Source organism: Mytilus edulis, chromosome 4 (genome assembly GCF_963676685.1).
Source record: "Mytilus edulis chromosome 4, xbMytEdul2.2, whole genome shotgun sequence".
NCBI lineage: Eukaryota > Metazoa > Mollusca > Bivalvia > Mytilida > Mytilidae > Mytilus > Mytilus edulis.
Genome location: NC_092347.1, coordinates 39,156,407 through 39,172,461, shown reverse-complemented (window position 1 = coordinate 39,172,461; position 16,055 = coordinate 39,156,407). Strand labels below are relative to the sequence as shown.

The 16,055-nt window shown below is 31.2% G+C and overlaps 1 protein-coding gene across 1 annotated transcript in view; it reads right to left on the bottom strand.

Moving 5' to 3' along the window:
- LOC139521857 (focadhesin-like) overlaps positions 1-16,055 on the bottom strand; it is a 283,557-nt gene that overhangs the window by 75,585 nt on the left and 191,917 nt on the right. The window contains exons 11-15 of the mRNA XM_071315518.1: positions 11,377-11,649; positions 9,170-9,274; positions 6,728-6,936; positions 5,947-6,073; positions 4,966-5,024 (exon numbers count right to left, since the gene is read on the bottom strand). Coding sequence (XP_071171619.1) covers positions 4,966-5,024; positions 5,947-6,073; positions 6,728-6,936; positions 9,170-9,274; positions 11,377-11,649 — 773 coding nt within the window. The remainder of the gene's footprint in view (positions 1-4,965; positions 5,025-5,946; positions 6,074-6,727; positions 6,937-9,169; positions 9,275-11,376; positions 11,650-16,055) is intronic.

The following is a 16,055-nucleotide window of genomic DNA, read 5'->3' as shown; positions in this document are numbered from 1 at the left end:
AGGGAAATTGGTAAAAAGGATAGATCTCTGTTAAAAGTATAATCTTCTTATATAGACTAGACTAGGGGCAGTTTAGGGCTTGACCTATTTAGACTTTTTTTTTTATTTTGAAGAAAGTATGGTGTATATAAAAAAAAAGATGTGGTATGATTGCCAATGAAACAACTCTTAACTAGAGACCAAATGACACAGACATTACAGGCCTTCAACAATGAGCTAAGCCAATAATGATGGTCTCAGCTATAAAAGGCCCGGCAATGACAAATGTAAATCAGTTCAAACAAGAAAACTAACAAGCCTAATTGATGTACAAAATAATGAAGATAAAACAAATAGGTAACATAGCTTTTTTCCCATTAAAATATTTTCTCACATTTCCTTTTCATTAAAAATGAAAAACAAATGATTAGAAAAGTAAAAGTCAAAGATATCTAAATACCTATTGAACACTTGAAGAAATATATGACCAAAATGGACCTGAATAAAATAGCAAGGCCAGTTGCCTTTAAACCTAAGCTTCTTTAGCATTTCTAAGTAGAAGGTTTATATCATGTAAGTGTCAAAGAACTATATAGCTTACAACTGAGCTAATGATATCTGCAACCATAGAAGTGCCATCAATCGTGGAATGAAGCCAGTGTAAAATGAAAATAAAAATGTTTATCCTTCAATTATTATTATTACCAAGTTTAAGAAAGTCAATGTTTATATCCCCTGCAACCATAGAAGTCCAGAAACTACAGTATTAACCCAGCGTAAATAATGCTAATAAAATTTCCATCCTTTAATTATTATTAAAGTCATTGACCGGTGAAAAATAATGTTCTTCCAATTCTTGAACCAATGCATACAAACATCATTAACTCAGTTTTCTGTGCACGAATTTAGCATTTTTTTCGTGTAAATTTCGTATAATCGTCAATTTTTTTTTCAATCGGTCAGTGTTGTTGTGAAAATATGGCAGGTAATTAAAGTTCGTCTTTTGAAGCCGAAGTTTAACGATTGTCACCTGTTTGTCAACAATCGACAAAAAATCAACAAAAAAGCATGGAAATTGAGCACGTGTTTAACATGTAAATTCAGATAATAGTTTAATTTAAGGACATCCATGCGTATTGTGATCACCGGAATTTTACGAGATGGGTCACACTGAGGTCACTTTGCATACGGAAAATATGTCTGGGGAATTGCTTCCTGGAAGAAAGCAATGAAAATAAAGTAAACTTCTTCTAAATATGAATAAATTAAAGAATTTTCTTCAGAAAAAAGTATATGTACATAAGTTTTACAATGAAAACTATCCATTGAGTTATAAAAAAATGTATGCATTATTTTTTTTGATTTGAGGTTTCTTATGACTTTAAGACTAACTTTTAGCAAATATCTTCAACAGGTCACGATTTTTTTTTTAAATCTATCATTTATTCACAAGAGTGCAGTACTTCAGATGAATAATGAATATTATTTTAAACATTTTCAATAAAAGATAAACTATTGTGAATTCTAGTTTTCTGTTTAATCCGATATAATGAGATCTTTCAGAGGGTGGAGTTTTAAGCTTATATTGATGATAGGAGTTTTATATTAGTATTCCGTGCGAGTAAAGCTGATGGCACTTAATTGTTACATAATAAAGTTAATTTGAGTGAAATTATAAGAATTACGTTAATTCTTGGAAGAAATTGCATAAGGTTCAATTTGGAATTATTTCTATGACATGAAATGCAATTGCAAAAAACAAAAACAAAAAAAATTGTCATGAAATGATGGTGTATATATTTTTTACATTATATAAAATGCCAAAAGCAAAATATGAAATAATAATTAGGCCAATAAACTATAGCTTAATCCTTTTACTGGAATCATACTTGTTTTGCAGTTATTAAAATTGTTCACAAGTTTAGGTAGAGTGGATTCATTCTTTTCTTTGGTTCCAATTTTGTGAATTCAGAAAAAAATTGTATAATTCTGGATAGTTTAAATTTCAAGGCCAAATAAGGCAAATTGCAACTTTGACTTGGAACCTTAGTTTTTTATTATTGCTAAATTGATCAACAGAGAATTTCAGAGCAGTATGTTATAAAATCATGCTAGTGTCAAAGCACGGACTATAGAGCTGCTGATATCCTCTGAAACCATTTAAGAGGGTGGTAAAGGGTTATTTTCGTGCAACGTGTTTTGCCACTTTTATTACACATGCAGCCATGAAAAAGGTTCGTTATTCCCTGTGTTTTGTGAAATCGGTAAAAAGATCAATGTGTTTTAATTGTTCATTTATCGTGAAATGGCAATTTTGTTTCACGTTTTCCCCTGCAGATGCTCCCCTTTACGCCCCCCATTAAACTCCATGGGCAATTGTAACAATCCCATGTAAAATTTGAATAAAAATTTTCAATTATTGCATGATTGTTATTATGATCAACTTTTAGTAAATCTCTGAAACATGTTTCTCTGGAAGATTTTATTTTTAAATGAGCTTGTATTTTACAAGAGTGCAGTCATTGCAGTACTTATGCTGAATTTACTATTCCAAACATTTCCAATAAAAGATAAATTGTTGTGAATTCTTGTATTCGGTTTAATCCGATATAATGAGATCTTTCAGAGGGTGGAATTTTAGGTGTCTTCCCGATTGTCCCACTTTTTGAAATTACAGGTAAAAAGGTAATGAAATCTTGTGGGACAATCGGGAATATGTTTGTGGGACAATTGGGAAGTTTAAATGTGGGACAATTGGGAACTGTTTTTATAATGATTAATTTGTTTTTATAGCGTGTTGCAGTTAATCAAAGGTTACTAATCAATGTAACTTATAAAATATGAACAAAATAAGAACAAATAATAATATTTACATATTTTATTTTGCTCATAGTAGGTACAATTGAAGTATCATATGATATAATATGAAGTCTTTTAAAAAAACATTTTTTTTTAGTCTAAGATGCATATTTGTATTGGCTTTGAACTAGCAGTCAGTACTGTGAGTACTCTCAGATCTGTACTTAGTGTCTTTGTTGTGGTTATGTCCCAAGCCAGGAGCCTGTAAGTCAGTGGTTGTCGTTTGTTGCCGTGTAACATATTTGTTTTTCGTTCATTATTTTGTACATAAATTATGCCATTAGTTTTCTCGTTTTACATTAGTCATTTTGGGGCCTTTTGTAGCTATGTGGTATGGGATTTGCTCATTGTTGAAGGCCGTATGGTGACCTATAGTTGTTAATTTCTGTGTCATTTGGTCTCTTTGGGAGAGTTGTCTCATTGACAATCATACCGCATCTTCTTATTTCTTATGGAAGTCTTGCTCTTCTTTATAATTGGTGAAGAGTCCTGTTGACTGCAAACACAATGGGAAAATTGGAAAAGCAACCTTTAATAGTGATTCTTTGAAAGGCTGATCTGGAAAAGTTCTAGACAGCAGCAAATTTAGAGAAAATGGATGGGGGTACAAGAAATGATTTTTACCAGAAGCATGTGCATCCCATATAAAAGAAAAATCTTTCAAATTTTTCAAATATGTATTTTTTCAATCAATTATAACAAAGAAGTTGAAATAATAAGATTTGTGTTCTAAAAAAAGAGAAAATTCCAAAATTGACAAATTGACAAATTGACAGAATGGTCAATAGTGATTCAGAATAGTCAATAGAATGGTCAATTTGACACAAAAAAGCAATAAAATTTTATTAAACTTTCTTATATTAACACCTACTTCAAGGTTTTTTTTTAAGTTAGATCTATTCAGATTGGTCCAACCTATCTTTATTGAAAGTATAAAAAAAATAAAGTTTAATTGTGAAACTGTGATTTTTGTCATGATAATAGCCCAAAAATGGATAACATTTGATGAAAACTGACAAAATTATCAGAATTGGGTACTTTCAAATGGCTGTAGCAAAAATAAGTGCACCACCATATGATTTTCGTCACCAATTATTTTTCTAGATTCATATATAAACCCAAAAATCAGGTTCAGAAAAAAAGTTTAATTCAAGACCTTAAAAGATCTATTTCATAAATCAGAAATATTATATTTTTTTAATCAAAAGTGTATCAATCTAATGATTTAAAAAACATTTTTTTTATACTTTTATAAAATTAATATTAAATGTGCAATAATTAATTCTTGTTTATTTAGCAAAACAAACAACAGTTACCTTGTTTATCTAAGAACATTTTACTACATAAAATAATGTGGGACAATCAGAACTTTTCATGTGGGACAATCAGAACTCTAAAATTTTAAAAAGTGGGACAATCGGGAATAAACCGAATTTTAAGCTTATATTGATGATAGAGTTTTATACTAATATTCCGTGCGAGTAAAGCTAATGGTACTTGTTACATAATAAAGTTAATTTGAGTGAAATTATAAGAATTACTATAACTGTTTGAAGAAATTACATAAGTTTCAATTTGGAAGTATTTCTATGACAACGCTTTAATTGCAAAATAAAAAATCTGTCATTTAATGATGTTGCAGACAATTTTTACTCCTTTTAAAATGTCAAAAGCAGAATATAAGTTCTACACCATTAAACCTTAGTTAACAAACTATTGGAAATCATACTTATTCTGCCATAATCAAAATCATTCTTAAATTTAGGAATAGCAGATTCTTCTTTTACTTGGGTACCAATTTTTGAATTAAATTTTGGGGATAGTTTAAAGTAAATTTCTTGTTTTTTTGAAAATTTTGCATTAATGACTAAAAGAAATTTGTTTGACTTTTCATAAAATCCTTGCATCTCAAACTGATCCACAGATTTTATAATATGGCAATTAAGAATTTTTCTTTAATTGGTACTAATATTCACAGTCACCATATTAATTTTTAATATTCATTCTATTTTATTGATGTATTTGTAATCTTCAACATAGAAAAAAATGTGTTTTACATTATTTTTTATTTCAAAGTCTGTTTCAGAACAGATGGGGTGAACAAGTCTTTTCATTGTATTGACTAACCTCGTATCAGTACTTAGTTTAACAGACAACACATCCCACGCTGACTTGATGTCAATAACCTAAAAATAAAAAATAAATCTTTATAGTTCACACATTTTCTCATTTTCATTTCTTTAGTCAAGGATCATTCCATCAGACAAGGACCAGAACTCCTGAATGGCAAAAGTGAAAATCATTAATATTGAAAAAGACCTTTATTTTGTCATGAGAAACAACATGCAATAAAATAATTGGTTTTGTCATTATCCATTCAAATGTTAGATAACAGATGAATTTTGGTCTGTTCTGTAGGATTGTTCAATTTTCAAACAGCTACTGTCTTTCTGTTGAGATCTTTTCAACCGTAATTAGATGTAGTGATATTTATTTGCATTTTAGGTGGATTTCTATTGGATGTAGCTCATTTGTTTATAAATCACTTGATTATTCAGGTTTATCATAGGTTTCAACATAAGAAAATGCCTGTACAAAGTTAGGAATATGACAGTTGTTATCCATTTGTTTGATGTGTTTGAGCTTTTGAATATGACATTTGATAACATGCTTTTTCCTCTGCATTTGGTATTCATGTTATTTAACTTTGTCATACTGTGAATAAAAAATTCAAATGTTTAAGAAAAACTTATCCTCACTCTCTTGAATTCAAAGTGACTTAAGGTTGTACCTAACACTACAGGGAGAAAACTCTGTAAAATCAGCTAACCGTTTTGATAACATTGTGTTTTAAGGGAATATTAAGCTTCTCAAGGATCAAAATAAATGTTTGTCAAACTGCTATATAATCAGTATATTTTTTTTTGATAAAACGGTTGGTTCAATTTTTTGGAAATTTATATATTTTTGTCAAAAGGTCTATACTTTGTAAAAATTTTATGAAAATTAAAAGAGCCAAATTAGCTTTAATGAAAGTGCTGGGTACCACCTTAAGGCAAAAATAATAATGGTACTCCAACGTCGTAACTTTAACATTACATAACTTACATCAGCTTCACACAGGTAGTAAAGACCCTCAAGTGCCATGGCTGCAATGGGACCTTCCTCCTCTTTACTAAAAGTGTTTAAAATATCTGACAAAGGTCCTAACATGTCTGTCCCATGCTGTTCTGGTCTGAAATAAAATGAATTAAAGAATATCTTCTTGTACTCATGACAAAGGAGGGTCTGGATGAGGGGGGGGGGGTCTGTTATTCTGTAAACATTTAATTTTCACCCCTTTTTTCTCTAATCTTCAAAAACTTAACCCCTTTTTTTCTCTAATCTTCAAAAAATAAGACCACGCTTTTCTCTAATCTTCATTTTTTAAGGGCATTATTCTTTAATCATTTAACCCCATCCAAACCCTCATAAAGACTTGCTTTATGTGACTAAACTAATAATAACCCTTATATTACTTGTCAACAGTTTATACCTCATACACACGTCATGAATCGAAGAAAACCTTTTTTTTTTTAAATAAAAACAACTCCCCTTTTCCACAAAATTAAAGATCATAGTCTTAAAATACAAAGCTTTAAGGTACTTGCTAGAGAACTTGAAGGGAACTTTGAGAGACAATAAATGTACTACGGATTTCTCCAAAAAAAATTACAACAACTAGAAATTAAAACTAGATGAATATCTATTTACATGAATTATTTGGATATTGCTCAACCAAATTCAAAACGGTCAATAAAGTAAATATTTTCTATAGAAGTGTGTGTAGACTTGGGTAAAACAATGAAATCAGTTAACCATGGTCACAAATGATGGCTATATTTCTCACCTTGTTTTGCAGACTTCCAATAAAGCTTTAGCTCTAGCCAGCTGTACATCATAACTTCCAGTGGAGTAATCTGAAACCATCTGTAGTAGGTGGGGGAAACATCTGTCTTGTAACTGCCATAGGTCTACCATCAGACTCAGGGACAGAGGTTTTAATGCTGGTGTGGTGCCTAAAGATTGGATAGTCTTCATCACTGGTCCAACACAAACCTGAAATTACATAAAAACTTAGTGATTTATAATTTCTTTTTTATAACCACAGTGCTGTCCTCTTTAACTCATTTATTACATCTAAAACTTGTTCTTTATCTTTACCTTTCCTGTGTAATACAATGATTTCCACTAGGGGAGTGAGCCAGCTTGTCATTAAGACACGCCTAATTAGCCCCTGTTTTTTCACTGAGAACCTGTTGCACCATGCAAGGAGAGTAGCAACCGAAACCCAAGCACCGATGTTTATATATCTTTTATTTGGTAGAATTTACAATGCCCAATCTTCAGTTTTCTGTGCAGTGTTTTTTGTGAACATTTGTAGTTTTTCTCCTCTCTTTTTCTTTTGGTCATTTCCGTTTGTTTTTATGGATTTATGTGTTTTGATAATAATAATAATGAACATTTCTTTGACTAACCAAATTGAAATATGCATTACAGATCCTTTCTAGATCGCAGTGATGAATAAAAAAAGTCTATATGTTAAAAAAAAAACTTTTTCTAAAGTCTAGTGCTCAATTTAAAAAAACTAATCTTGCTGATTTACGAAGAAACTTGTGCAACTATAGACCTCAACTATGGAGACAAAAGGGCAATAACTCTTGATCAAATTGTGTCAATTAAAACCTATCTTTTGAGAAACATTTATTCATAATGAGCTTATAACCATTTAACATTTCCATGATAAAGCCCATATGTTCTAACATTGTGTCAAACAGTCATCAATCAATCAATTACAGGAATAATTCACGGACTGGTATACATTCATTCAAATTTTGTTACAGCTACAATGTATAACAATTGATTAACATAGTACAAACAACCCAAATTACAATAGACTTAACCTATAATACATCTGGTATAGAATTCTCAGTAGAAAAGAATGGAATTTGTTCAAAGTATGAATAACCTGAACAATGAAGTAAGGATTACCATGCCTATATATACAAAGTATGAATAAAAGAATTGTGAATGAATCAAAATATAAACAAGAGGCTGTCACAACGACAGCAAACCGGATTTATTAACATTTATTTGTGTCCTGGCAATATCACAAGAATCATAACTGATGAACGGTGAAAGTGAAAATCGTCAATATCAGATTTGACCTCCATTTTGTCATCAGTATCAACATATTAAAATTTGAAAAAGCTTAGGTTGAATGGTTCATGAGTAAATGCAACAACATGAATGGAAACGCCATTTTTTTATCTTTCAAGAACCATAACTCCTGAACGGTAAAAGTCAAAATCGACATTATTAAACTTGACCTCCATTTTGTCATTAGTAACAACATATCAACATTTGAAAAGCTTTGGTTGAACAGTTCATGAGTAAATGCACGGACACGACTGGAAACACCATTTTTTAATCTTTCAAGAACCATAACTCCTGAACGGTAAAAGTCAAAATCGTCATTCTTGAACTTGACCTTCATTTTGTTGTCAGTAACAACATATTAAAATTTAAAAAGCTTTGGATGAACGGTTCATGAGTAAATGCACAGACAACATTTGGTTGCCGCCCACCCGACCGACCGCCTGGCCGCCCGACCGCCCGACCACCCGCCGTACATCCCCAAATCAATAACCTGACATTTTTGTCACAAAAATCCTGTTTAAAAAAACGAATTTAGTAAACCTACATTTGCATATGAATATGATAGACAGTTAATTGTTTATAGGATATGTCAAGCTTAAAATCATCCCTTGTCAAAAGCTAAACAGATGTAAAAGAATAAACTCAAGGTCAGACAACACATCCTCGTGTAACTTTTTGAAAGACATTTATAAAACACTAAATATAAAGATATAAGAAGAAAACCACTGCCAAAGTTCTAACTTGAGGTTAGACCAGATTTACACACACATAAACCACCTGCATTTGTTATCTGGATCATATGCTGTATTTGATATCTCATTAAGTTTTAAATCACCCTTAGCCTTACAGCCAGACAAGATGTAAAAGACTTAACTCAAGGGAGACAACCAATCAACAGAAATTCCTACAAGACACAAAACACTTAAGATATAAGAAAAAAACCACTGCCAAGGTTCTAACTTGTTGAGATTGAACCAGATTTACACACAAATAATCTTGCTTTGCCTATGTAGATCAAATGCTGTAAAAATAAACTGCACAGTAAAAAACCTGCACATTTAATTGTGCAGCTACTATTTCTATATTACATCAGTACTTTCTACCTAGTTATAGAATTCACATCAGTTCTTACCTTATGTCTTGCTATTGCTGGGAGTGACTTAAGAATTTTGAGTTTTACATCCCAGTTAGTCTCCATGCCAAGTTTACATAGCATCAAAGGAAGAAAATTTGGGGACTGAAAATATAATAAAAATTAACCAACATAATATGTTAATCAAAAACACATAAAAACTGTGAATGAAGAAAGCAACAGGGAAATTAACTCAAACTTTTTTTTTAAATGAGTAAAAATTTTGAGTATCTAGTTTCATCAGTATGTGAAGCAAAATTCACAAAATTTTGTATATTTCAATTCTAACTTTATTTTCATGGCCAAATATAAGGCCCTTTACACATATCCACCAGCATATTCGTTTGTTTCATCATGAACTCTTGCTGGGATAAGAATTCATTTATTTTTTTCTAAAACCAAGAAAATTGCTATCTGAAATTCTGAATGCTTTTAGTGTAAACGATTGTTTATTAATTTATTCTGCATTTGGTATTATTGCAGTTCCGTTTTATAAAATATATAGTCCTTTAATTGAAGGTTACAGCAATTAAAGTGAAAGTTTAATAACTTTGCAGCTGCAATAATAAGAATTAACATTTAAACAACTTTTCACAGCATTAAAATAATTAATTAAAGTGAACTTGTGCTGAAAATAATAAGATTTTGAAGCCATAAATAGTTAAATTATAAGTTCATTTGAGGCCAAACTCCTGTGTGAAAAAAATTTCAGAAATGAAAAACTCCTAAAGAAAAATCATATTTCCTTTTTTCAATAACAAAACTATTTATAGAATTGCTGAGTATAAATGTTTAATTATTTTCTTTTTATTATAAACTTAATATAGTATATTTCATCAAGATCTAGATGCCGTCAAAGACAAACAACAAAAGAACAATACTTTTTAATCTTTTAATCATATTTAAGAACCTAAGACGCTTCTCTCATAATCAACTAAGGTTTCTAAACATGATTATCTAAAATGGTTTTAAATTAAGGATGGTAGCATAACCATCAATAGACATTCTGTACATTTCCATGAAACAGAAAGGGCTTATTTGAATGAAATTGATGAATTTTAAACTTTATTAGATTTAGTCTGTAAAATAGCCAATTTAAAAAGATTTAAAGCTAAATGATGTGTTCCAGTTATTGGACAAGGTTTACAGACACAGATACCACTTAAATTCAATTATTTAACAGGTACATACATAACTGCGTTTAAAAATATGCCAAAATAAGCGTGGCTCATGAAAATGACCAATTAAAGGATCTATGTACTCATTGTGAAATCAACATGAAAAACTTTAACTTTCATATTTTTGCATGACACTATATTGTTTAAAAGACCTTCTCCATCAGAAATTTTTCTATAAGTCCTGCGGTGAGGTATCTATAATCTAGAATTGTAGTCTCACATGCATTATTTGGACAACGTAAAAATATTTCTTAAAGAACTGATACATCAAATTGAATGTTATAACCAGAATTCATGAATAAAACTCATATCTATGTTACATTAGACAAGTTATTGCAGGACTTAACTGTTACTTAGTGAAATAGAGTTGAGTCCACTATTAAACTTATAAGAAAATCAATCCTGATGAAGACAAAGAGCAGATAGTGAACCCTATGTATCAACTCAGGTGCACTAACGACACAACCATGCTTAAATCATGGTTTAATGTCAGAACAGATCCAAAGAAAGAGGCGTGGAATCTAAATTCTTATTTTATTCTATTTTTGATTACCAGTTAAGAGTTACAAAATCAAAGTGCTTGTAATCACAGAACGGTAAAGATTGCTTTACCTTATCAGTGGGAAGTAAAATCAAAATATTGCATTGTCAATAAAGCATTGGTTGTAGTTGATTCAATTACAATTCTGAACAATGGGAGATAACTCAAATTTTTAAAGATGACTTTAATAATGACATCATTTATATTTTTAGAACAGATTCCTGCACCTTTTAAAAGTTATGTTATTTTCTTGAAAGTAGAAACATCCGTTTGTGCCTTGAATATCAGAGCATATATATTACATTGATAAATTTCTGGTAATGTTCATGGATATGATATATAGAATGTTATGATCAGTGCCCTATATATTGTGTATCAAAAAGGTTGTGATTAGCCTTGGAAGATTTAGATATCAAGTCAGTAACATAGGCTTTGGATTGCATTTCAGGCAATCTTTACCCAAAAAACCCACAAAAACCTGTCTCTACCTGACTAACATCCTGCTTAGCAATTTCAACCAGGGTTTGTATTCCTAGGTCTGATAGCACTTCAGTCTTGGAAAGCAGGAACAGTGATGCCACCATATTGGTTATGTTAACAGGAACAGTCTTCATCTTTGGAATACATGACTTTAGATTCAATAGCCATGTTTCTGCATGTCTGATATCTGTCCAGATCTGGTCAGCTATAACTGACATTTCTTGGCACTGGTAGCCTTCTGAAGTCATGGTAAACTCAAATTCACTGTTATCTTGTTTGTTCTGAAATTTAAAAAAAAAACTCTGATCAATGATAAAGGAAAAAAAATCATATTGAAACAAAACTTTTACTATATTTAGCATAAACATATATAATTCATAAATCTTAGGAAAGTAATTAATTGGAAATAAATGATTAGTGAAATATTAAGAATTGAAGACTATAAAATCAAGATGTTTTATGATTGCCAAAGAGACAACAATCCACCATAGACCAAATGATGTGGATGTATTAGCAACTATAGGCTGCCATTTGACTTTGCAGATTTCCCATACTATTAGTTCTAATAAGATCTGGACCTTGGTATCAATTGAGGTGCCTCAGACTCATTTAAAAAAAAACATACAAGACCATTTTTTTTAGTATTTCTGCATTTTGAAACTCATCTTGAGAGGGATTTTTGGGTCCCACTTAAATCCATATTCTATCTTTCTGTAAAGGGGGTCTCATTGGGGGTTCTGATCCAGATCCCGCTTACTGATTTGTCAAGATTCCTGTATCTCGCTTACACTATTTATGTAAGCAATTCTCATTTTTTTGTCATTAATCCCAGGTCCTGCAAGACCTCATTTCCTGTTTTCACGACACAATAATTTGACTTTCACGTGTCATGCTTACGAAAAATCGGCAATCCCGTGTCACGCTTAGACCCCAATGAGACCCACTGTAAAGATAAAGTCACTTCTGGTAATTTAGATTAACCGACAAGTCTATTATACCTTTAATTGACTAAACTGACTTATGGTGAAAATTAAATTAGTGATATATATCATAATAGTACATGAAGATTTGAATCTTAAAGCATAAACAGCTCTTAGAGATTTCCTAAAATAAATTCCATCATCCTTTATCACAATTCAATTTTAAATCAAGACGTTCTAATTTCCGTTATGTATGTCAATTATGCAATAAGGAAATTGACATGCTATGTTTGGTAAATCGAACAGCTGCGATTATTAAACTATTACTTTAGCATTATTTTGTCTTTGGGGAACAATCGAATTGACAGATATTATAAACATTTTCTAAGACAATGAATATAAGAGAAGATGTAATATCATAAATAATGATTTAATATACATTTTAAATATGGACGATTAAATTTCCTTGAGGCCTTTAATATTTATGAACAAAATCTATCATCAGTAGAACTACTTATAAAAATAAAGATGGATTGTATTTTTTCATGCAAAAAACAGCACAATTAACAAAATGATTAAGGTAATAAAATGCTGTGATAAATACAAATTTAATAAGTCAATAAATGAACATAAAACGAGAATGGGATAGCAAAGCATAGCTTGACATTTTGTATAAACAGTGAAACCTGTATTATCCGACACACTGGTGGACCAGAAAAAAGGTCGAATGAAAATGTGTCGGATAAAGTAGGATGTTGAATACTCAGGTGTCGAATTAGACAGGCTACACTGTACAATGCTGGAAGACTTTAGGTGGAGTATAGATCTTGACATTTTGATACTGTTGTTGACATGTTATAGAGTATTTTGAAAGACATGAACACCTTACAACCATTTCATCCACAAAATATCAGGGGCAGATTTAAGATTTTTGAAATGAGGATCTAATTCAATTTTATATAATGTAACCCTGAGTAATTCCATAAGCCTGACATAAAACCAAAGACAAGAGTGCACACGCTGAAATGTCTCGCCTTCTATACTAATCATTGATATTATGTTGATAGTCCTAAGTATAAAGCTAAGCTTTATTACAACTGTCACATAAACTTAACATTAATCAAGATAACTTAACAGAGACCAATGAACCTTGAAAATGAGGTCAAGGTCAGATGAACCATGCAAGGCAGACATGTACAGCTAACAATGCTTCTATACAACATATATAGTTGACACATTACTTATAGTTTAAGAAAAATAGACCAAAACACGAAAACTTAACACAACACTGTGCAATGAACCGTGAAAATGAGGTCACGGTCAAATAAAACCTGTGTGACTGACATAAAGATCATCAAATATTTCCAAACACCAAATATAGTTGACCTATGGCATATAGTATTAGATAAAAAGACCAAAACTCAAAAACTTAACTTTGACCACTGAACCATGAAAATGAGGTCAAGGTCACATGACATCTGCCCGTTAGACATGTACACTTTACAATCATTCCATACAACAAATATAGTAGACCTATTGCATATAGTATGAGAAAAACAGACCAAAACACAAAAATTTAACTATAACCACTGAACCATGAAAATGAGGTCAAGGTCAGATGACACCTGCCAGTGGGACATGTACATCTTACAGTCCTTCCATACACCCAATATACTAGCCCTATTGCTTATAGTATCTGAGATATGGACTTGACCACCAAAACTTAACCTTGTTCACTGATCCATGAAATGAGGTCGAGGTCAAGTGAAAACTGTCTGACAGACACGAGGACCTTGCAAGGTATGCACATACCAAATATAGTTATCCTATTACTTATAATAAGAGAGAATTCAACATTACAAAAAATTTGAACTTTTTTTTTCAAGTGGTCACTGAACCATGAAAATGAGGTCAAGGACATTGGACATGTGACTGACGGAAACTTCGTAACCTGAAGCATCTATATACAAAGTATGAAGCATCCAGGTCTTTCACCTTCTAAAATATCAAGCTTTTAAGAAGTGAGCTTATGCCACCTCCGCCGTCGCCGTAGCCGCCATAGCCGCCGCCGCATCACTATCCCTATGTCGAGCTTTCTGCAACAAAAGTTGCAGGCTCGACAAAAAACCTCAAAGCATACAAAGTGAACAATTTTAGGATGATTTAATGGTAAAAACCATATATATTTTCCAATCAAAGTGTTCATACGCCCTCTATTTCCCTTCCCCAGAATTATAATGGTTTTTGTGATTGTGTAGGGTAAAAAAGGCTGTGTTAAATATAAAGTGGAAAAAGATGTCTGTATAAATGAATGATTTCAAGTTGGAATGACAATGATATTAACACATAGATACCATGATGTTACATAGACAATGCATCCATGTATAGTTCCTGACGTACTTTGATATATACTGGGCTCATGCAACTTATAAACATGTTTTCATTTTTTATATACCCTATATTCTATAAGTAACATATTCTCTCTTTGTTGAACTTTACCATAAGTATAAAGTGCAGATTTAAGATAGCCAACTACAGACATAACCTTGATACTGTACTCAAACAAGACAGCTAATGACAATCTATTCTTTTCTTATAATTAATGATTTTATATTATAATCAGGTTTTATAACCAATTTGTCAAACAATTTATTAAAAGAGCATTAATTCCACTTATTTGGACATATACAACTATAATGGCATTCCTTTATGGATTTCTTGTGTTATGTAATTGGTAATTTAAAAATTAAATTATAGTTTATACATATTTTGATAAATTCCTTGGGTTAAACTTCCCCTGGTTTGTTTTCATAATGATAAGGTCAACTTGTTAGCTTGTCAGCTTGGCAGTTTTGTTTTAATTAAGAGATTAAGGGATAGGTATTAGATCATAGATAGGAAACAGCTTGATGACAGCATGGGTGTAATCAGAGAAACATCTGTATATCATTTTGATAGGATGGTCAGTTGTTGTTTGAGCATTGCACTGTTAGCAGTCATATTTTTATTTGTGGATAATTTATTCAGGAAAAAAATTACTTTCCATTTTTCTTGAAAATAGCTATAATATTTTTTTGATGCAAATCAAAACTGGACTTAACACGTTTTAATGGGACTTTTAGAAACTTCTTTGTATTGAAGTGATGTTTGTAACATGGATATTGATATTTGTACCTGCTTCTAAAGATGCTGTTAATTATTAATTTCATTATCAACTTTGTTAGTTGTTAGTTAATGTGTTTGCTTCTCATTAACTATATTGGACCTCGCATGCAGTACATGTATGGGACGGTAATAGGTTGGGATTTACCGTGAAATTGCAAGGTGAACCAAAAAATAAATAAAATTGACATGTTTAAGACTTATTCAGTTACGGAACAATCTATGGAATGATAGTACCTTTAAATGCAAGGAAAAGGTGCTATTCAGAATATTGCTTTTCAGACTTTATTATCATAATGATAATATAATCGAAATGAAGGACATATTCCGTTATTAGCAGATAAAATTCAAGCTACACCTTATATGGTAGTGTGCGATCCCACATGCATCAGTTAGTACACAAGAGGACCACATGCTTTTGAATTCCACTTCAATTTAAATGGACAGAAACTCGGCCTCCATACTTTATTCAACCATGCTTCAGTGGAAATGTTATGTTTCATCACTGACTGGAGTTAGTATCATCAAAATCTTAGGAGAATAGAATACTTGACAGGACATTAAGCAGCTGATTTTTCTACTTTCACTTCAACCAGAAGTTACGC